At 36.3% G+C, this 22,774-nt stretch overlaps 2 protein-coding genes and 1 long non-coding RNA gene across 11 annotated transcripts; 2 read left to right on the top strand and 1 right to left on the bottom strand.

The window, feature by feature from the left end:
- The first annotated feature begins 1,646 nt into the window (after nucleotides 1–1,646).
- LOC112563475 lies at nucleotides 1,647–3,448 on the top strand. 4 transcript variants are annotated; one of them, XR_003099063.1, is made up of 4 exons: nucleotides 1,647–1,786; nucleotides 2,261–2,413; nucleotides 2,681–2,783; nucleotides 3,386–3,448. It is a non-coding gene; the product is annotated as an uncharacterized LOC112563475 (long non-coding RNA). The 4 variants fall into 4 exon arrangements; XR_003099064.1 differs by lacking the exon at nucleotides 1,647–1,786 and adding an exon at nucleotides 1,788–1,825; XR_003099065.1 differs by lacking the exon at nucleotides 1,647–1,786 and adding an exon at nucleotides 1,858–1,872.
- A 700-nt stretch (nucleotides 3,449–4,148) lies between these two features.
- LOC112563471 (cell division cycle-associated protein 7-like) lies at nucleotides 4,149–14,809 on the bottom strand. 4 transcript variants are annotated; one of them, XM_025237345.1, is made up of 11 exons: nucleotides 14,765–14,809; nucleotides 14,406–14,556; nucleotides 12,931–12,999; nucleotides 12,373–12,432; nucleotides 11,811–11,990; nucleotides 11,310–11,384; nucleotides 9,859–9,996; nucleotides 9,405–9,491; nucleotides 7,585–7,647; nucleotides 6,953–7,089; nucleotides 4,149–5,979 (listed from the first exon to the last, which is right to left on the bottom strand). In XM_025237345.1, exons 2-11 carry the CDS (start codon nucleotides 14,424–14,426, stop codon nucleotides 5,967–5,969), a joined length of 843 nt encoding a protein of 280 aa, XP_025093130.1. In that variant the 5' UTR covers nucleotides 14,427–14,556; nucleotides 14,765–14,809; the 3' UTR covers nucleotides 4,149–5,966. The 4 variants fall into 4 exon arrangements, with proteins under 4 accessions (XP_025093130.1, XP_025093129.1, XP_025093131.1 ...); XM_025237344.1 differs by lacking the exon at nucleotides 14,765–14,809 and having other exon boundaries at nucleotides 14,406–14,748; XM_025237346.1 differs by lacking the exons at nucleotides 14,406–14,556; nucleotides 14,765–14,809 and adding an exon at nucleotides 14,138–14,263.
- A 75-nt stretch (nucleotides 14,810–14,884) lies between these two features.
- Nucleotides 14,885–22,445, top strand: LOC112563472 (pyridoxine-5'-phosphate oxidase-like). 3 transcript variants are annotated; one of them, XM_025237350.1, is made up of 8 exons: nucleotides 14,885–15,044; nucleotides 15,367–15,529; nucleotides 18,017–18,116; nucleotides 18,996–19,049; nucleotides 19,208–19,336; nucleotides 20,030–20,106; nucleotides 20,689–20,866; nucleotides 21,081–22,445. In XM_025237350.1, the coding sequence occupies exons 1-7, from the start codon at nucleotides 15,020–15,022 to the stop codon at nucleotides 20,852–20,854; spliced, it is 714 nt and encodes a 237-aa protein (XP_025093135.1). In that variant the 5' UTR covers nucleotides 14,885–15,019; the 3' UTR covers nucleotides 20,855–20,866; nucleotides 21,081–22,445. The 3 variants fall into 3 exon arrangements, with proteins under 3 accessions (XP_025093135.1, XP_025093136.1, XP_025093133.1); XM_025237351.1 differs by having other exon boundaries at nucleotides 15,373–15,529; nucleotides 20,689–22,445; XM_025237348.1 differs by having other exon boundaries at nucleotides 20,689–22,445.
- The last annotated feature ends 329 nt before the right edge of the window (nucleotides 22,446–22,774 follow it).

The raw sequence follows: 22,774 nt of genomic DNA, 5'->3' as shown, positions 1-22,774 counted from the left end.
AGTAGTAAGATGTTGGTCGGATGGCCGGTTGATGTAAGGGTGAAGGGTGCGTGCAAGCACGGAAAGAGCGAAGAAAGATCTTTTTAAAACGTGTCGCCTAGAATCGTGAAGAAAAGAACCAGTAACTAACCTTTTAGTCTCTGAAGTTCCTCTGTGGAAATATTACCCAAAATGACATGCAGGAAGCTGGTGCCTCCACAAGTTGTAATTCTGGATTCTGATTGGTCAAGAGCAAACCAATGAAATGTGTTGACTGTCTTGTTTCCTAGAACTACGACATTTTCCCCAGATTTCTGTTAAAGTACACAAGCAGACAAGCCATGTTTTTCTCTCTTCGTATTTTTGCTGACGTGTCAGGTTATTGCTTAGCTATCTGTAAACCTTTGGAATCAGTTCTATTTGTTGTTTAGATGTTTGTTTCATTTCTTGAGAAGAAGCCATGTCCTATACTTCGTCCTTCACACGATAAACGCCTTCCGTCTCCGTTGTCGTGTCTTTATCGTTTATGATTCTTGTCAATATTTACATTAGATGCTAAGCCCGAAATTACCTTTACCAAGCACTTATATTTGACATTATATACGATTATTAATAATAAAGATTTGTATAGCGCATACTCACGAGACAAAAACGAGACAGGGACAACATTGGAACGACGGAAGGATAAACAATAGTATTTATGACTGATAAGAGATAAATATTTAAAATGCAAAGAGGAATCGGGTAAGAAGAAATGAGGGTATCGAGATTCTGCAGAGGAAGAAAAGTCAGGAAGTAGCAGTGAACGGAAAATTTTGGAGGTCGAAAACGACTGACATTGTGTGGATTGTTGTTAGGACTAATGCTCCGAGAAGATGCGTAGTTTTAGTGGACATGTAAAAGATTCAATGGTGGTTAGGTGCTGGATATGGAACGGAAGAGAGCTCCTCCTGTGACCGTCTGTTGTTCTGGTGAAAGGAAATGCAAGGCACAAGCCCACACTCCATCACATTTCTCCTACATGGGGCCCGGCATTCACAGACCGTTGTGTGATTGTCCTCTTGTGGTGTGCAATCAAAATGCAGTACTTAGCTGAGGTATCCATTTGCTGCAACTGCTATAGCAATGTGGGTAACAGGTTTCGAGGGTGAAAGTTGCAGACATAATGAGTTATATTTATATTTTTCTCCTTTACATGCACGGTTCTGGTCTTCTGGAAAATGTGTGTGTGTTAGCCTGGCAGCTCGACAGGTAGACAACAATGCTAGGCTTTGCGCTAGTGTAAAGTAGGTGAAGGGGGGGGGGGACAGAGGTGAGCGGGGGAAAAAATGTAGTCACTGCCCATGTGACTAGTGGACCGGAACATTCTCAGAGCTATTTTATCATTGGAGTTAATAAGGCTTTTAAGCTACAGCAAACGTTTTCCGTAGAGTGTTTGTTAGACAAATTCTTCGTCTGAGGGTGTTGCCACTAGCTCTTGAAGTTTACTGGGCATGGTTAACAAGTTTTCTGGGTTTTTTTTTTTTTTTTTTTTACTTGTTTACAAACTGACACCCCAGATAGAAAATAAATTGAAAGGAGCTAAGATTATAGCAACAACCACCTCTCATTTTAAAAATACCAGCTTACTACATCGGTTTCGAAAATTTCAGAAACATGATCTCACACAACAAAAAGTTTTGTCACTGTGGACTGTGTAGCTGCAAATATAGATCTTACATATCATGTGGGTTTTCCCGCTATGTAACCTACACCAAGATCCTGGTTCGGGAGGGTACCTACCCCAGTAAACCTACAGCGTTCGCAGGTGAGGTTGTTTTTCTGATGAACGACATAATTCTTTTTTGTAGGCAAACGTACTTGATGTTGAGCTTTTAACAAAGATGATTTGAAGTCAGTGTCGCGTATATTAATGAATTTCTAACTGATTATCAACAGCCTTTGTGTAGATTGCAGATGGTTGAGAGTTTTTCGAAGTTCAATGACAATGATCATGTTACAAGTTATGTGCGATTTCTCAGAAATACGTTTGATTCCTGCGTCAAGTGCTTGCAGAACTTCCTTTTAGATAAGATAAATATATTTACGGGTGAAAATGCGTCTTGGGGACGTATTGGTGTGTAAGTGGGGTGTGAGTAGAAAAGAGAGGGGCTGGATTGGAGTTCCACGCCAATGACTACGGGTATATCACGGCAAGGCAGCTAGTCCTGTAATCAGATTCCACATGCTGAGAGCGCAGAGAAGAGGACAACACTGAACTTTATTGGACTCTTCTTTACAGGTCATCATGCAGTCCTTGAGTTTACAAGATCGGAAGGTTATTAGCCAGATCTTCATAGAACTAGATGCGGACGGAAATGGATACCTTGACCGACAGGAGTTTGGAACTTGCTTCCGCAGACTTGGCTTCAAACTGACTGCTGTGCAGGAGGAGGTGAGTATTTACCGCAGCACATGTTTTCACATGAGTCCCTTTCTCTTCTCACTTAACACCCGTGAATACTTGCATCCATGTTATCCCTCATCTGTAAAAGTTTGATATTTTAAATGGATGATTGTGTCGGCTGCTTAGCCAATTACACCCAGTATCCGCGAGTGCGTACACATCTATGCATCTTTTTCTGTTTTTTTTTTTTCATTTTTCTGTCCAGAAGTTCCGAATTCTGATCTTATTCATCCTTTTTAATTGTTTTGTTTTTAGGGTCTGTTCAGAGCTGTGGATGCAAATATGGATGGAAGGTCACTCTCGATGAATTCTTAGAGGTATTCACTCAGGCCCAAGAAAGTGAACCAGCTCTCAGCACGTATGTATCAACTGCAATGTTTTGTTGTTGGTGGTGATGTTTCTTTAAACATTCATTCTCTAAAGTTTTGTTTCTCTAGCATATAAATCACTAGTCTCAAAGGGTGAAGTTTTTTCTCTAATGACTGGGTAGTTTTAGTGTAATTCCCTATTTCCCCACAGCAATGATAGTGAGTGAAGTATGCCCTTGGCTTTCTACAAGCCCTGATGGTATTTTGTATGATTTTGAAATTGTAGAAATGAAATGCCCTAACTTCAGTAAGTTATGGACATCACTTGAACAGTTTTTCACTAGAAAATCCGTGTTTGTTTTTTTTAAAATTAGTAATGGAAAACCAGAACTGAAAAAATACAGGATAAAGAAGGTATTACTGCCAAGTACAACTCACAATGTTCCGTAATAGTATACATAAAACAAGCTGTTTTTTGTAAACTCATAAGGATCTTCAGTACAAACTCTCCTGTCCTGAACTATTCTTAGTAACATGCATGGCTGCCGCCAGCTAGTCAGTGTGTCACAACACTAGGGGAGGTGTAGCTCAGTGACTGGCGGCAGACCGAGCAGTGACTGACAGTTACACTGTTCATTCTGTGTGATGGCAGGCAAGCAGAACTACGGCGTGCATTTGAGGAGATGGATGTCAATGGGGATGGCTACTTGAGCTCGTGAGTGGCTTACAGAGAGCTGGCGTGCTCGCCAGTGACTTCTCCCATTCCAAGGCCGTGCGGCTGATGGACCAGATCGACCAAAATGGAGACGGAATGATTAGTTTCGAAGAATTCATCGCACTGTTTTCTGTCTAAAGCTTGCATCCTCCTCTATTCATATTTACATTAACATGCAATGGATACATTGGTTTTTGTGACCCACGTTGTGAAACTTTAAATGTGCCTGTGTGAGGGAAAGAGCTAATCACAGTTGGGAAATTTGTTTGCCATAAATTCAGATTATTTTGTGTAACCGATTCATTACAATTCCTCTTTAGCAAAGCCGATTACAAACTGAAATAGCTTTATTCCCCTTTCTCAACCCGACGCATTCACTGTAACCACTACACTACCGGGCGCCCCAAGGGCCCATCCTCCAAATATTCCCCTTCTAAAGGCAGGGAGATATGACGTGGCCAACAAGCTCCACCTCCTCACCCCAACTCTAAAGAATGTTCTATGGGAGCAAATGAAACTAAGACGGCAGTCAGAGCACAACACCACTCGTCCTGCCAATAAACATATACTTTACCCGCAGAACCTTTAAAATAAGCGCGAACCTAGTTTGTACTGTGCGTGTGGCAGCAATTTCAGTGCTTACGAGCAAGAGATTACCTTTACTCCACCCAGAATTACAAAAGATAGTTCCCCCGTCGTGTAAGTGTGGTGTCACTGAGAGGCAATGGCACGTAGAGAGCGTGGGAAACGCGACGCCAACTTTAAAAAAAAAAAACTTAGAGAAAAGGGGAAGGTTACATGTATACACACAGCCTTTTCGCTCGGTTGCACCCGGATGACGGTCGCGATTTGTCGTTGCCCTGTGTACCTTGCAGAAATAGGACATGGGTGGGCAGGAATTCCCCCTCCTGTGCAATATCTAACCTTCAATAAGCTGTTGCACTCAGAATGGAAATCGGGTGCCATCACAACAGACCACATAAAACATTCAACAGCACCTCTTCCTTCTTTGGAAGCTTGTCTTTGTTTCCAAAAGATTACGCCAGCCCTTATACAAATCTGATACCGAGTGTGTTGTCCTCATTTATCACAATTTACCAGTCAAGAACAAGAACTATCTGAATCATGTTGTATTTACTTGTTGTTGGGACGGCTTAGGATAACAGGAAGGCATTTACAAAAGTGCAATGGACAGGGGCTTGTTTAGGCAGTGTGACTTTAGAAAAGCTAGTACTGAAATTTGATATGTGGATCTGAATTGTGATTTGAAAGTGGGGGGGCTGGCTGTTTCTGGAGCGAGGGGTATGAGAGAAGATATTCTCTGTTGTGCCGTGCGGTTTTAATCATTGCTTCCTTATAGAACTGCCAATAATTGCTTTCTAGGGGAAAAATCTTGTATCTTAAGGGCACATTGACTTGTGTGGGATACAGTAAGAAGTAGTAGATATGATGCACTTTATATATAATAAAGAAATAAAACAGCTGATAATGACCGATGTTTTTCAAAACATGAGACACCTTGCGATGTTAATTATTCTCTACCTCTTTATGAATCACTACCGCAGACACTAAGAGAATTTTAGTACACATTTATCACAATCTAAATACTTCAGAAAATAAGTAGGTGATATAATTCAGAACCTAAATAATGATGAAATCAGCTTATGATTAATTTCTGAATAAATAGTCATTTATTGTTACTAAAAGTAAATTAAACAAGTGTCAACTTCAGTTAATTGATAAAAGCTCTTTCATTTTGAGCCACAGAAAGCAAGAAAGCACCAAAATAAGCTCTGCAAAAAAAAAAAAAAAAAAAAAAAACCACTTCTGAAAATCAAATGTCCCAAAATTTAATTTACAAAAATATGCTTTATTTTCTTTAGGACTAAACTTCTGAGCTTCTGAATAAATCTAACTAAAAATATAAAGAACAATTCAAAGATTACAAATGAACACTTTCTTACTTGACTAAACATGTCGGTAATGTCCCTGTTACTCAGATCTAAGTCAATTAAAACATTTCTGGAAAGTATAAATGCCATGAACATGCACACATGCACATGCATACCTGAAAGAATACCATATAACATTCAGCCATTGATGTTAAAAAGGTATTATTAACAATGGGCCACAGGCAGGAAAATCAATACTGATAATAAAACTATTTCAAAAGCGGATGTAACATTCACCTAAGTATCATAAAAATGGTGGAAAAACATTTCAGCAGCACCAAATGTATGAAGTAGTAAAGTTAGTCTCTCTGCAGGGTCACAAGCATTCAAGTTTTCCCAAACAATATAAAAGGATGCCCTATAGGTAGGTATGCAGATACAGTCATTGAGAAACATCAGTCCTAAAACTGTCATATTAATGCAGACAGAACTTTAGGACATTTATTAGGACACTTAGTTTGCACTGAAATATGACCTTTAATGGCAATGGCAGTGTTGTGATTAGAATTATTGCATCTTATTCAGATCCAGTGTAAGACTATCTCTGGATTGATTAATATGTCTGGTCACTTGGATAGTCTGAAAGAAAAAAAAAAATTATACACAAGAGATTTCACTTCTGAATTTATTTTTTACGTCAACTGGACTACAAACCTAGAATATTATGCGCATTACAGCTATTTTAACTCCTTAGTAAATATGTAAGTTCATAATCCAGATGTTTTTTTTCAAAAGGCACCATGGGTATTGCTTTCTCTCAGCCCAGTTTTTCCAACACCCATACCACGCATACACACTCTCTCACAGAAACAGATTGCACAACAAAAATATCTTAAATATATCAAAACCACTAAAAGATGGTAAATTATTTAAATAAGTGAATATTTATGATTATGATTAAGTTATGATTAAAGAAAGCTTAAATATACTTCAGTCACTTAAATGTTTTTAAGACCATTCAGAGAGATTTGCATTTTTTACAGACATTAATGCATAAAATACTTCTGGAATGTACTTTGACAAACACATCAGCAGATGACACACACTCTGACTCAACAGCTACTGACTGATTTCACTTAAGTCGAATGCTTTGAGAGAGTTTGTGTCTGATTAGATGCTGGCACAAAGAGTAAGTGTTCTCTAAGATCTCTAGCAATATAACAACTTCAGACTTGCTCACATAACTTTCCAAATATGTTTGATCAAGTTAAAGTTATGATATGGTGAAATCAGCAAAAGCAGGAGCTTAATAACACAAGCAAAACAGTATATAGCTTTCCTTGACCATTACTGAAACCTCAACAGTCTTTTCTCTTGCTTCTACTACTTCTTAAAATACCTTCATTTCTCTAGCCACTAATCATGGAATGCTATTTAGGATTGAACAATAACCAGTGCATAAGAAATATGGAGAGGCATCAATCTCGATAGCATCTTGATTAGTTATCCATAGATAGCAGATAATCGCAATTTTTTTACATGCATATCACCCCTCATCACCACAAAGTTAATATTCAATTATGGCATTTTCAAAATACACAATGGTACTGACCCTTTAAGATAGGAATGTACATCACTGTAGCCTTGCTCTCGAGCCAGGTGAATAAGTATACCAGTACATGACTTGCCTTTACGTCGTCGACAGAAACTGCAATTGCAGATGCCGCGACATGATGGACACTGCCAGTTCTAAGAAAATTGATAATGAAAGCAACAACATCAAACAAATATCTCAAATGTTTTCATTACCCCATTATTCATCCGACAATGCTAAGATTGATTAAAAAAAATACAGACCTTTGCCGTATTATAAAAAAAGGGAGAAAATTTTAAAGAAGAAATGATCATCAAATGAAAAAAAGAAGGGAAAAAACCCAAGCATTTCCAGATATATTCTTGACAACTGTCCTTTTTTAAATGTAATTTTTAACAGCTATGACATATTATTAAAAGCTGATGCACTTCATGTATATACAAAAATCTGTATGTTGGCATCTAAATTTATTATAAATTGCTGTGCTGTTATAAAATCATTTATTACTCTCCGATAAAAGGAGTACAACTTATCACACAGCAGTAACTGAATTTGTTTTTTACTATTTACACAACTATGAATGACTCTTTATATTTTAAGAACTCAAATCTTCAGTAAAACAAAATCTTTAAAAGCCCAACCACACATACTGGATCCTTTAGAGTCAGCTTAGCATCTTCTCCATAACGATTTCTTAGGCATGGCCCACAGAACTGAGACAAAAAACAAAAATTAGCACCAAATATTCATTTAAGCACTTTAGATCAAATACCGTAAGCTTTAACATTCAGTTTAAAGTCATATGTTAGTGTTCTAATCAAACTCATAATCATATTGATTTATTACTAAACAATTATTTTTCCTATCTCATTGGCAGCAGCTTGCAAAACCAAACTGAGTAAGATAACAGAGGAAGCACAGAAGACTGGTTTAAAGGTCAACAAAAAGAAGATCAAAGTGATGAGAATCAACAAGCAGGAACTCCCTATCCAACTTCCAGGAGAGAATAATCTACGCCCCATCTGAAACACTATCAACAACAAGCTCCAGAGCTTTACCTAACTAATGCCTATGCCATATTCTGGTAATAAGATGGCCTGTAAAGATCTCCAACATTAGCCTGTGGAAAAGAACCAACCAAAATGCCACTAGCCAAGAAACCAAAAAGCGCAAATGAGGCTGGATAAGACACACCCTGTGCAAACCAGCTGACACATTGCCAGGCAGGCACATGACTGGAACCCTCAAGGGAAGAGGAGAGTTGGGAGACCAAAGGAGACTTGGAAAAGAACAGTAGAGAGTGAGGCAAAGGACGTCGGAACCACATGGGCCCAACTGAGGGGAGGCTGCCCAAAACAGGGCCCACTGGCAAGGTGTTGATGCACCCCTTTGCTCCTCGAGGCGTAATAAGGAATAATTTTTTTTCTTTGCATAGCTTATTATCCACAAAAACTCGATGCTTTGATCTGATATACAGGGCTTCTGCTTATGCAAAAAATTGCGTACAGTACGCATTAAAAGTTCGGAGGACCCCTTCAATTTTCATTAATGGGGTCACAGGGGACCCCTTCAAATTTGGGTGAAGAACAGATACAAAATTGGGTAAGTGTAGTGTCCGACATCATAGCCATATCTATTGTTGTTGTCTGCTACAAGGTGAGAGCTACTTGCCCTTGCATTGAGTTTTTTCCCTTACCGGGAAGAGTTCCTCTAACCCAGTGGTTCTCAAAGTATTTCGGACCGCGGACCACTTTACTTAAGTAAAAAATTTGGCGGACCACCAAGGCCTAAAAACACTCTGTACTTTGAATTTCAAATTTAAATTGCCGCATTTGTTTTATTACAATTCAAAACTAAATGTCCTTTTGTGACAGTAGTATAGTAATAAGTTGACATAAAACTACGTATACCTCGTTCTTTGTAATTAAAATGTTAATGCGAGGAATGCATCACTTTAAAACATCACTTTGCTGGCATATGACGACTGTTAGCCGCGGACCACCTGACTTTTGCCCAGGGACTACTAGTGGTCCGCGGACCACACTTTAAGAACCACTGCTCTAACCTATTTCAAAGATGTCGTTGACAGCGTGGTTAAAATCATCGTATCAGAAACGGAAAGAAAGTGAGCACCCCAAGTACAGTGAGCATAAGCTCATCACAGATGCTTGCACTGACTTCATGGCACAGAAATCTCGCCGTTTCTGACTAGACATTACAGTAATTTGTGTGCCTCAAAGGCAGTTGAACAAAGTAGTTGATTTGTTGTTTTTTTTCAACTTTGTAAAGGGACCCCTTAGAGTTAGCCTGGGACCCCTTAGAAATCTAAAGAAGGGGTCCCTGGGACCCCAAAGAATTTAGCCTTAGCAGAAGCCCTGGATATAAGGAACAGAAACTATGTTTTAATTCTGAAGATATGAAAAGCAAACATGATGAAATCATTTTTTTTTTAAGAAGTACTAATTCCTACCTGTCCCCTGACTCCACCACACTCAGGAGATCTGCATATTGTCTTCATATCCTGAGTCTTCTGACGACATTGGTGGCATGTTGTACCCTTGAAGAAATCAATAGAAAAAAAAAAAGGAGAGTGTATCTTTCTATTCAGAACAGAAGGACATGCAAAAAATAAAGAACACTTTTAATTACACAAATAGAAATCAGATATCCAAAAGAATCTAGCTTTTAGAAACATAGCAACATAAGCTAAAGTCTTTTAAATCTGATTACAATCTTTTGCAGTAAAGAACACTCTCTTTATTTAAAAGTGTAAGATATACTATATGATGTGAGGTCACAAACCACGCTGAGTTCGTGTAGACATTGGTCTATATTTTAAGTAATTCCAAATGTCCACCAATAACAGAAAGATAAACTTTCTATATCTAGGAACTTTAGAAGTCTGACCCAAAACAAATGCATACATAAATACTGTCATATTTTTTATCTGCCACACAAGTTGCAACAAGTTCAAGATCCTCATCTGTGATTTCAGCAGCAGAACGTTCATCTCGATAAACACGAGGTTTACGGGATGGGGATGGTAAATCTAGATTACGATCCTGAAAAAAGAAAAAAAAAAAAAACACCACCATTTATTCATGTTTCATGTTATCTCTTCAGCAGTAATGCTGAAAATAATTTGCCATTACAGTGGAACCTCGGTTAGCGAACGCCTCAGATAGCGAATTTTTCGGATAGCGAACAAAATTTCGATACGTGACCGACCAGCATGTCATCATTCGCGCTTGAGACACAGTTACGATCAGTCGTTCCTTATCTGTGCGCATCCTTCTTATTTAGTGATTTTTGTGGATATCCATAATGGCTCCAAAGAAGATTAAGAGCTGACAAGAAGCGGCCAACAAATGAATTGAAAAAGGAATGATTTCAAAGTATGAGGCGGCATCGGATATGTGATGTATTGTTTTACAAAAAAGGCAGAAGCAACAGACACTGGACAATTTTTTCCTTTAACCTCAAGCTTCAGAAAAAGGAAGTTATCCCCGATTTTATAATGTACGTGTGCTCATATCAAGCAGTATTCCACCCCTTCCTCTGCTTCCAACCACGGGTCAAAACGGCAAGTTTTCTGATGTTTAAATGCTTTCGTTAATGTTTTTATGTTTATTTAATTTTTATATTGCTTTATAACTGTTCTCATTAAAACAAACACCTATATAGCTGTAACTTTCAAATACTAGCGACTCAGCAGAACCAATTAATCTATTTCCTTTATTTCTTATGGAAAAAATTGTTTCGGATAATGAACATTTCGGATAATGAACAGCTTTCCAGAACGGATTAAGTTCGTTAACCGAGGTTCCACTGTAGTGACAAATGAACTTTATATAAACAATACAAATGTCACTAGGAACATACCTTTAACCAATTATTTAAGCACAAAGCTCTTCTTAACTTTGTCATTTTTAATTATATCCAATGCACGCATTTTGCTATCTCCTTTAAATTTTAAGCTCTCATGCTATTAAAGGTCATAGTCAGTTTGAGAGCTTGTAGTAGTGCTAATAAGACATTGCTATAACAGCACACCTACTTTTACAACATCATAAAAAAATAAAGCCTCAAACTATTTGCAAACTGCAGTTTAAGATTGCAATATTGAATGGCTTGCTTCTATGAACAGAAATAAATTATCTCCTAAAAATTTGAGAAGTTATTTCTTGCAATAAACTAAATCCAGTCATATGGTTAAAAAATGTTTGCACTATAGTTAGTTTTTAAAACCTCAGATGTTGCAGAGATATTAAGTTGCTAAATTGAGCGGTACGATGGTGTCAACAAGTAGCTGCCTTAGAAAAAAAGCATCTGGTGGTGACTAATTCATCACAATTCCATTATATTACAAACTTACATCATCTGCTCCTGCATCAGAATCCACCTCTGTATTTGTTGTCTTTCTAAAAAACCCAAAGCGTATCACTAGTTTCTGAAAAAGAAAAATAGTAGTTAAAAAATGCAAATGTTTCCTTATGCAAAGGCCAATCTGAAAATGAAATTCAAGAGAGGAAACATGTCTGTCTTAATCCTGAGTATCAGAATCTTTTAATGTGACCCAGAGCTGTGGTTTCCTATTGGTTTATGCTTAACTATTGTAAATATCCTGTGGATAAATAGTGACTGAATCTGATCGTTTAACCCAGTGAGCCATTTTAGAATGGAGTTACCTCACTAAATACAAGATGCTGGTTTCAAGACTTAAATTGTTCAGACATCCCTATTTCTTTAAAAATAAAAAAAAAATTCCCCCAAAACAAGCAAACAGAAAACAATAGAAGCACAATGGGGTGGCTAGAGACAATTTTCACCATTTCGTTGATCAAGGTCTCAAATCCAATGCACAGTAACCATGTACCTCTGGGGTGGATTCTGGTGTGCAGCTAGATGAAGTGGAGACTGATGAGGATACAGAATTACTGCGAGCTCTTGTGCGAGGAGGTTCCATTCTTGAAGGATGGTAGCGGGCATGACGAGAAGGATTACGTCGTATAGGTCCATTCTTTACAGGAGTAGCAAGTCCTGATGTTCCCTTGACCTTAAACAATACAATCAATCAATACTCTTATATACTCTTACTCAGATAACCATTTTATGTAACTATTCTATACAATTACTTTACGTGTAAAAGTGTGTTTATGTTGGATATATAAATATCGTGCAAAAAGGCTGAAGATCCACCCCAGTATACCACATTTAAACTTGTACCTGTGTTACTCATGCTTTAATATCCAAGATTTATTTATATATGTACAAGGTCTAGGTAAATTGCATCTAGTAATGTACTGAGCTAACCATGTATGTATGCCCAAAATGTCTGTTTAAGAACAAGATCATATCGAAAAGGATGTAAATCAATGAAATGTGATCATTCTCTTCTTCAGATAACCTTTACAATTCACAGATTCTTCTTATTTTACCTGCGGAACTGGTGGTTTTCCTGGCAACACATTCTTCATGTCTGCCATCAATTTGGCTAGCTGTAAAACAGAAGAAGCATAGTCATTTTAGTGAACATAGAACTTTTTCAGCCTGTTTGGTTGCTTATCAAAGATTATGTTTATTGTTAGGATAATGATTTGTTGGCATGTTTGAATATTTGGATAGTTAAGAAAATGCTGCTTGTACTAAATACATATTACAGGGCATATTGAAATAAGCAGTATGCTATTAATACAAAAAACAACAGAATAAAGTAAAATTAAAGGTTATTTTTCAAACTGCACTTAAATAAAAGCACCACAAAAGAAGTTATACTGGTTTTACACATTAAATGAATTCTTTTTTAACCAAGAATTGCATTCTTAGTGTTTAGTCCTCTACTTTTTAATTGCTTTGGCATAAATGATGAGTTCAAATTGAGCTTCAGGAAAACATATTACACTTACAGTGTTTAACAGTATGTTAACATCACAAATCAAAAATTTTCTCAAAGATTTACACACATCTAATAAAAAAATCAGATAGTAATGATTTACCATAATTTTATTGTCTTCCAAGTTTTTTCGCCTAATTTCTTCATATTCATTGGGTGATGTCTTCTCAGGCTGAAATGGTGATTTAAAGATTTGAAGGTCAGAAGGGATAAAATCAAAATTTATTATTGTACACCAGATAAGCTTTATAATATATCAGTTGCAACAACTATTTTATGGCACATGCTATCCCCAACTTTAAAAAATATTTAAAACTTAATTTGGCTGTCAATTTTCATGATGTTGCCAATGCAATTCAATAAAGAGCTACTGTAAATTTTGGATCATAAGCCACGACTTTTTTCACCAGCTTTAAGCACTGAGGCTTAAACAGTGATGTGGCTTGTTAGTGGATTTTTCAAATTCAATTAATTTTTCAAGGAGATCCATGTTAAATTGATAACTGTTTACGCTGTTACAGTGTTAACTGTTCACATTTTTAAATTAAAGCTACACACAATTGAAGCATTCAGATCAGTTGCTAAAGCACACAGCCTCATCATGCTGAAAATGAGATGATATGCCTACGATGCAGTTTTCAAGTTGTATATATTTGTGGCTCATACACCAGTGCTGCTTATTTGTGAAAAGAGTAGATTTTTTTTTTAAATTAGTGGATGCAGCTTATATACAGGTGCACTTGATAGACTGAAATTTATAGCAAATCTCTTTGCATGCTATGGGCAATTTTGACTGCTAATGCATAAAAACTAGGCCCTAACTAAGGACAAAATGCCTCGTTACAAGTTTACATATGACTTATTAGGAGTCTTTCCACAGATGCATGAAAGTTTATAATAGTCAAGCATCCATTTATGTTTCCACCTTCATATGATCATAAAGCAAGTTACAATAACTTATTCTATGACTGTTAATATGCGATGATTTGGAGTTTGGTCTTATCTACACACATCTATGTCTACACACATGCATAATGCTCTTACCATATGTCAGGAGTTGGATTAATCATAATTATTTTACTAAGTTTACCTTTAGGTACAGTACATAAATTTTCTATCTTGAAATTAGATCTGGTTAAGTTCTAAACCGATATGAGCTCACACGTGCCAAAACCATTCATATGTACGTGCAACTGTCTGAACTACATGCCCAACAGAGAAGTAAAACAAGTCAAACTAGTGCTTACACAACGGGCTGTATAATGCAAAAAAAAACATAAAAATCGTGGATTCGAAACGAAAACACTCACATTCATCAAAGGTAATGAAGGTTTTGTTCAATGATACACAACGGATTATAATAACAGACAACTTGATCAAGGACGGAATTTAACAGCTATGATAAAAATGTCAATGTTCGACATTCCAGTGGCTATTAAAACAAATTCCAAAAGAAACGTTTAACTAGAATAAAATAACAGCTTCTGAAAAACATGTGCTGCAATGTACCTAAATGATACACCAGGGAGCAAAAACAATTAAAAATTAAATATGAGCTGTCTTAGATCAAAAGCTTACCGTCTCCATGACTGTTAGCATCACGTGTTCTTTTTTTCCCGCCACTCTGGGTGCCTTGCTTCCTGCATCATTTCTGATGTGTGGGCGATAAGACAGATACAAAGACCCGCGATTCTATGTCCTTTCATTATCTTCTTTTAATATTTCACATCTAAACCAGGAATATAAAAATCATTTGTCACAATTGCTTTAAGACATTTAGACAAGCTACACATCGCACATCGGGTTTCACTAAAGAAACTATAACAAGAATAACCAAAAGCTACGTAAAATACATACAGTTGAAATAAAATTAAGTTTCTATATCTGAGCTATGTGTTTTATTCAATTTGCAATAAAAAAAATGTGAAGAAATCTACAGCTCTGAAACTCTAATGACTGATGTGTGTGAACTCAAATCCACGTGCTTGCAGAGGTCAACTGTCTCAAAATAGCTGCGTGCGTCGCGGACGCATGCGTGGATGCTTTTCCGTTGTCAACATCCGGTAGTGCTCTTTCCGTCTGCTGAGATAACAAGTGGTGGCTCTTTGGACTCCGATAAGCATTAATTAAATGAGACTCGTTTTGAACACGTCGACTCTCAAATATTTCATCGGCTATCGCATATTAGAAGCATGTCAAGTTTGTCAGATGTATCAAGTAAATGCTTTCAAGTCATTCGTTATTCATTTCAAATGATTGTGCTAATAGATCGAAGTGTTACATAACCAATGAATATAAATTACATCTGTGCCTCTGTGTGGCAAGATGCAATCTCAATGGTTTTCAAACATGAACACGAGTAGATTTCTTTCCTCAAATGACAAACGAGCACAAAAGGACTAATAAAATGGTCCAGAGATATGCACAAATGACTCACAGAACTTTATATCCTTACCAAGTCTTTGATTACCTTTAACTTCTACCAACATATCATTATTAGGTAAATGCATAAACAACCATTGTTTTTTTCAAAATATCGTTTCAGTGATGCGCCATCCATACCATAATAAACGGAGCATATTTGATGAGAGAGACCTAGTGGCAAAGGAACCATATGCTCAGTTCCAAAAGTGGTTCGAGGAAGTCTGCAAAACTAACGGTATCATGGAACCAAATGCAATGACTGTGGCGACCGCAACAAAGTAAAAATTTAATCATATCCGATGTACATCTTTTTATTAAAAAATCTTCAGATCATAACTGCTTAAAAAATTACAGACCAGTTTCTAACCTGTCCTTTCGGTCTAAGGTTCTGGAAAAGATCATTCCCCAGCTTATTGTACATGTAGTGCAAAGTCATCGCCTTAACCCCTTCCAGTTGGCTTATAGAAAAGGCCATGGTACTGCACTTCTAAAAATTGTAAAAAGTTGTAAATGATCATCAGTGCTGACATCATCTCTGGTGTTATTAGACCTGTCAGCTGCATTTGATACTGTAGATCAGTGATGCCCAACCTTTTTCAGCCTGGGGGCCTTATACATTTCCGACATGCGAGTCACGGGCTGCTTCACCGCAAAAATACAAAAAAGAAAAAAATATAGCATTTTTATTAGAAAAAAGTTGTACTTACCATTAATTATGTAGTAATTAGTGGGATATTTGAAGTTTTTTTCCGAAACCAACTTCTGAATGTCTGGCTGCATCGTAGAGCATTTGGCAAGTCGGAGCACTGAATCGAAATGTTCGTCCATCGAAAAACAGATTGAGAGGCGCCACTATGTAGGTATAAATACTTCTTCCCTTTTTTCGTTTTTTTTTTTTTTTGTTTTTTTTTTGTTTTGATTTTTTTTAGATTTTTTTTTTTTATTACTAACATGCCAATTTCCTGTACTGTGGGCAGAATTAAGTTTTATATGGCCCGCGGGCCGTAGGTTGGGCATCCCTGCTGTAGATCATTATACAAAGACTTCAGCACTCTTTTGGTATTCATGATCCTGCTTTGTCCTGGTTTCAATCCTATCTTATGGATCGTACCCAGACTGTGTGTGTGAGTGCTTCTGTTCTGAGATATAATGTTCCACAGGGATCTATATTGGGGTCAATACTTTTTGTGCTATATACCTCCCCTCTCTCTGATGTAATGTCACACCATGCCATGTCACATGTGATTTATGCTGAAGATACACAGCTTTATCAGCCAGTTCCACTTACTGAACGCTCTGGACTACCCACACAGACACAGGAATGCATAGATGGCATTAAGTCCTGGATGCTCCAAAATAGACTGCAACTGAATGACAAAAAGACTGAACTCTCCCTCAGTCTCTGTCTATAAACAACTAAATTTTTCCTTTCTCCACCTCTGTTCACAGCTTTGGTGTCATTCTTGATCAGAGTTTGACTTCTCATCAGCATATTTCTCATGTCTGCAGAAATGCATACCTTGAACTTTGCAGGATAAGTACCATTCATCATTATCTCACCACCAGTGCAAGTAAAACTCTAATCAGTGCCTTTGTGCTGTCGAGGATGGACTATTGCAATTCTTTTTTAGCTCTCATTCCCAAGTATCTTCTTGACAGACTTTAAATGATCCTGAATATTGCTGCTCGCCTTATCTGTAGACTATCTAAACATAAACATGTATCCCTATCATATGCTTTCTTCACTGACTGCCAGTTGTGGGCGGTTTAGCCTACAAACATTCCACTTTGGCTTACTCTGCCATTTCTGGCACTGGTCCTTGGTACCTCTGTGAACTCACTCCCATCTATGCACAAGTCCTTTGCTCATCTTCTGATATCAATCTTCTTCGAGTCCCAGTAAGACAAAAGACATGTGGACAGAAGTCTTTTCCTACCAAGCCTCATGAACTTGGAACAGATTATACACCAGGCTTTGTCACTCTGATTCTTATTCTAAACTTAAGTCGCCCCTTTTCAATGACGACTTCACTGTGACCCTCTCCTGACCATGAACGTGCATAATGTGTGTCTGTAATTTACCTTGTGTATGAGTGTATGTTGTAGAAGTGAGCATGTCTGTTATATACAAATGTGGGTGCATGGTTGCTGATTATTTAGTCTTATGTATGATTTATATAAAGCACTATGCGCAAATCTTTGGAAAGGTGCTATATAAATCTTGATTATTATTATAGCTGAGTGTGATACCATTTTATTTTGTTACCTGTTTACCACATGCTGGCAGATCCATGTATTTTCACACTTTTATATCCTAATCCAGTGGTGTAGGAAGATGCTGGGTGGCAAACTTCATGCCTCCTCAGTATCCTATTTTGGCGGGTGGGGGGGGACTATCCCCTTAGCTAACCCCCACCTCCACACTGTTCTCACTTCTCTCACTGTTGCATTGTAAACTTTAGTGGCGGCTGTAAACATACTGTTATGCTTTTTTTAAAAAATCACCTGCCCCCATCAACCACGTATCTATAAAAGTTACACTCTGCTAAAATGTTATAACATGTTTCATGGCATCTTACACTAAGCATCTGTCATAAAAGTTCTTTTGTCATTGTTACCGATACTATTTTGGCGTTTTGTGAATTTATGTTTTAGCTCTCATTAGCTTGCAAGTATTTGAGAAAATAAAACCGTATACATTTACTGCTGAATCAAATTAATGATCACTCTGAGAGCCACTGAAGGGAATGTGACAATTGTTTCAGGGAAGGAAAGCCATCTGTGCGTCCAGTGCTTATGAAAGGTTTTGACAAAAATGGATTTGTATTTTACACTAACTATGGAAGCAGAAAAGCAAAGGAACTTGTAAGTTCACATTGTTGAAGCTTCCTGTGTTTGTAAACATTTTAAAAAATCCTTTAAGGCCATCCCAAGCAAGTTTTTTTTTTTGGGTAAAGTTTATTATATTTTCATCTGATCATTGTAACCTCCTTCCTTTTACACTATAATGCCTTCAAGCCTTGAGATTCTCCCAAGTAAAAAATTTTCTTTTAAAATTTTTTTATCACTAGAAGAATTTCTATGTGTTAGGACCTAAATTGACATTTGCTCCTAGATGTCACAATGTATTTACCTTCAGTAACAAAAGTATTTATGATACAACTTGATTTGACCCTCTTCCATTCATATTGATATTTGAGGAGTCATATCCCATGAACAGGAATGAGACAGTCGCTTAGATTTAGGTAATAAGCATTTTGTAAAGATTTCAAAGCAGTCAGATAAAAATGTCACATAGATAAGTCTTTAAATGTGGTGAGGCAGAGTGGATATATAAATACAAAAACAACATGTTTTTTAGACTCATTGTCTGTTGCTTATGAGGATGAGTTGTTACTGAGGGAAAAAGCATGCAGAATTTTTAATGGCTTTATTCCTTACTGCAATTTTTGATGAGTTCTGGTGGTAATTATCATTTTAAGATCTGAGTTCCAGTTATCAAGAAAAATAAGCACTTTGCTCACAATGGCTATTGCAACATTTGCTTTGCAGTATAAGGTATACAAAAACACAACAAATTATGGTGTTTTCTTTTTGGTTGCTTAAATAAATGTAACTTTTTTGTCTGTAAATACATGTGGGTGACCATGGCTCTTTAATAAGCATAATATTCTTGGTTGAATGAAATTGTGATTGTGCATTTGCTATTTTCTTATACGCGCAACATCATTTTAAATATTTCAGGAAGAAAATCCAAACTGCTGCTTGATGTTTTACTGGGAGCCTTTGAAAAGAGCAGTAAGTTAAAAATGGGCACAACAAAACAGTTTTTGAATGAGAATGCATATTTTAACTTGGCTAATTTTTATGCTGTGATAATGTGTATTGATGCAGAGTGCTTGCACCGCTATTGGATGTGTGTATTCAAGCAAGAACTTGCCATTGCTTTTATTTAGGTAAGAATTGAAGGCAGAGCAGAACGTATATCTCAAGAAGAGTCTTTAAAATACTTCCACTCACGTCCTCGTGAGAGCCAGTTGGGAGCTATTGTGAGTCAGCAAAGTACAGTTATTTCCAGCCGAGAGGTAGGAAGTTCAGTATGATTTATCTGCAGAGGTTTTGTAATAACAAAGGTACATATTCCTAAAAAGAATTTTGGCAGAAAAGCATCTATCACATTTTAAAAAGCTATTAAACTTAAATTATTTTAGGTACAGTTATATTTAGATGGTGTTTAAATTGTGGAAAATTATGGCAGCATCATTATGGGAAAGCTTATTAGTATTATTATTAAAACAACCGATTTTCTGCCAAAGTGCACGGTGGCCACTACTCAAGTTTCTCAAGGCTTACATATTTGTGATATGTCTGTGTGGGTGTGAGGGTTTGTGGATGTATGTATAAAGACTGAGGGACATTTTTCCCATTTGTTTTATCTCTCTCTCATGGGTGTGGTGCAACCATTAGCATCTGACACAATACATTGAGAATTGGCTGACTCGGGGTCATATCTCATCTTGGGCATGCTGTTCTTTCTTTGTATGTCGCATCTGTTGACTGAGATGTCTGCTTTGTCATGATATAGTCTGAGTTTCTGGCTCAGCATAAAACTCCCTTCCCACCTCACTCTCTCTCTCACGCACGCACTTAACATCATTTTGCAAGGTTTTACACGTCAAAGACCCGCTTTTTTTCAGTGCATATGTTTATTAACATTGCATTTATTAACAGGATAATGAAAAATCTCTTACTGTTATTTTTGCTTTTCTCCAAAGTAGGTTCTGGATAAAAAACTTGCAGCTCTCCAAGAAAAATATGCAGACGAAAGCATTCCTATACCTAAGCCTGATTACTGGTAAGCAATTTCAAATATACAGTTCCGCTTAAAAGAAAATTTGGTTATTCTGTTTTTACTCATTTTTTATTAGTTTTTAAAGAAAACATTTTTAATGCTTTTATTCCTTTATTTCAAACATCAATGTCACATTTTGATTGCTTCCCTATGTGATTTTTTGGGGGGTTTTGAAAATAAATTTGTATCTAAATCTTGACATGATCTCTGTTTCATTGTCAGGTTAATTTTCTTCTTCAAACCAACCAGATGACCTATGATCTATAGTGGTCATGTCATCTGAAGAGTTTCTTAAAGAAAGGAGTTTTACTACAAAAATTATAAATTTATATGTCATATTATATATAATTGATCTCTGTTTGACCTGATCTCTTTTACACATTTACCCTCTTTCTGGCACTGACTTTTTTGTTTAAATCTCAGTAACTTTGCTGTGCGAATGCTCACTTTCTTGTGCGTGTGCACCCCTTCCCCTCCACCAAATACACGCAACTTCAGCTACCCTTATGCATAGGTTGTTTTTTTTAAGTAATTTTCTTACATTAAAATAAACATCTAGGTAAGGCTTTTTTTTTTCTATTTCAGGGGAGGCTATCTTATTGTTCCTGATTCGTTTGAATTTTGGCAAGGACAGACAAATCGGCTGCATGACCGATTAAGATTCCGTCGACCAGTAACTGGTGAAGTACTTGATCCAGAACTTACAAAGGTGGCAGATGATGGGTGGCTGCTTGAGCGACTTGCCCCATGAACATTCAAGTTTGTTAGTCATCATATTAATTTTGATAGTGCGTAAACTGTCAAATTAGTATCATTTAATTGTTCCCGTGTATGTACATGGATGTTGCTTAAACTAGTGCAAAAAGTTTATCATTCATTTCTACTTCATTATCTTTTTAATTTTCTCATTTCATATTTATATCTAAATTTTTGCAATTGTGACTATAATAAAATGCCTAACTTTAATTTGCTTCCAGGCTGCATGGGTGGAATAAAGATGTTGCTTCTACATTTCCATCTAATATGTAATAAGGATAAACTTTTTAAGAATGTATGGACCATGTATCTTTCAAAAGATTGGAGAGTTTCAGAGGTAGCCTGACAGATAATTATGGTGGTCTCTAATTCCTTAAAACCTTGGTATCAGAATGTACTTTATTCCATAACTCATATTCTGATAACCAGAACCATTTTTTCCATTATTCTTATAGGATTATCTCATTCCACTAAATCTGAATCCTGGTTACCCACTTTACCAAAATAATGCTTACACACTTTCAAACACTCACTCAATCTGAGAAATCAGCATAATATAACAGTAGGTAACCAACAATCACTAAATAATTTGTCACTGAATATATGCTTAGGAAATATTTGATGTCTAATGATGCAGTTTGCCAGTCCAGGTGCTTCCTCATAGTATTTTTGGATCTGCTGATGTGTCATGTTTTTACTGATATCCGTTTTCAGATATAGTTTTCAAACCCTAATTTCCTATGGTGGAACTAGTGGAGTAGGGTATGTTGATATCTTATAGCTAGAATTTATATACCTGTGCTTCTGATGCCAGGGTTTGATTGTATATGACTTTTTGATGTTGTGTGTTATTACTTTACTGAATATTATCAGTAATTTACTGATTTAACACATATTTGTATTATATGTAAAATGCATTTAGACTTCATCTAAACTATTTTTTGGAGGAATGGATCATAATTGTTTTATTATTACTAATGCTCAGGATGTACACATGATTTACACTATAATAAACTTTTTTAGCGAAAATATCTACTTCGCATAAAATATCATATTAACACTGTAAGACCATTGCAATAAAATCCTTGAGAGTCTCATGTGTGGTCTTAGTTTCATTTATTATCATAATTTTCTTCATTACAATTGTACCTTTTTTTATACCTGCGGATATATTGGAAATTTAGAAGCAAAATGAAATTTTCATGATTTTTATTTATTATGCTTATTTTAAGCTGAACATGTTATAGTATTAGACATCTGTTTTCAACAACATAATAAATATTTTTGGTGGTGTGTGTTAGCTGATAAGCAAATGCATACGATATTCTGTTCTTGAAACATCCTTGGAATCAGTTGTTATATATTTGCAATATTCCTCTGATCATTAACCACACCTTTTGGTTTTACATGAAAATTATGTCAAATCTCAGTTTAATTATTGTGTACAATTTACTTCATATTGATTAATATATTTATGGTGCTTTTAAGAGTAAGAAGTTTTGACTAATTAGGAATATTCAGGGCATTGTCAATGAAACATATATTTAAAAAGTTCATCTATTACAATAAAGATGTCTGTAAACAGCTGGAATTAGTTGTTTTTAAATATAAGCTGCCTGCAAATGTAACTGGTTTACACACTTGTCAAGTGTGGTGACCAATACAGGAGATTCGTTTCTTATGGGTTTTTTTTGTTTGTTTTTTTTTTTTTACTTTACCCAATTTAAATTTTCAACTCAGCCTTTTACCTTTGTTGTAATAAAGATTTGAGTTATTTGTTAATAAAGCTTTTTACAGGAAGCTTACAGACAATGAAATCTTCTGTGCTTGTTAGCATATAATTAAAGGTCCAAAATTAAACTTGATGCCCAAAGTATAATATTTTAATGGCGCTAAATGAATCTTACTTGTTTCA

This window comes from Pomacea canaliculata, linkage group LG5 (genome assembly GCF_003073045.1).
Source record: "Pomacea canaliculata isolate SZHN2017 linkage group LG5, ASM307304v1, whole genome shotgun sequence".
In the NCBI taxonomy this organism is placed as follows: Eukaryota; Metazoa; Mollusca; class Gastropoda; order Architaenioglossa; family Ampullariidae; genus Pomacea; species Pomacea canaliculata.
Note: the sequence above shows the minus strand (reverse complement) of the source record. Positions and strands in the feature narration are given on the sequence as shown.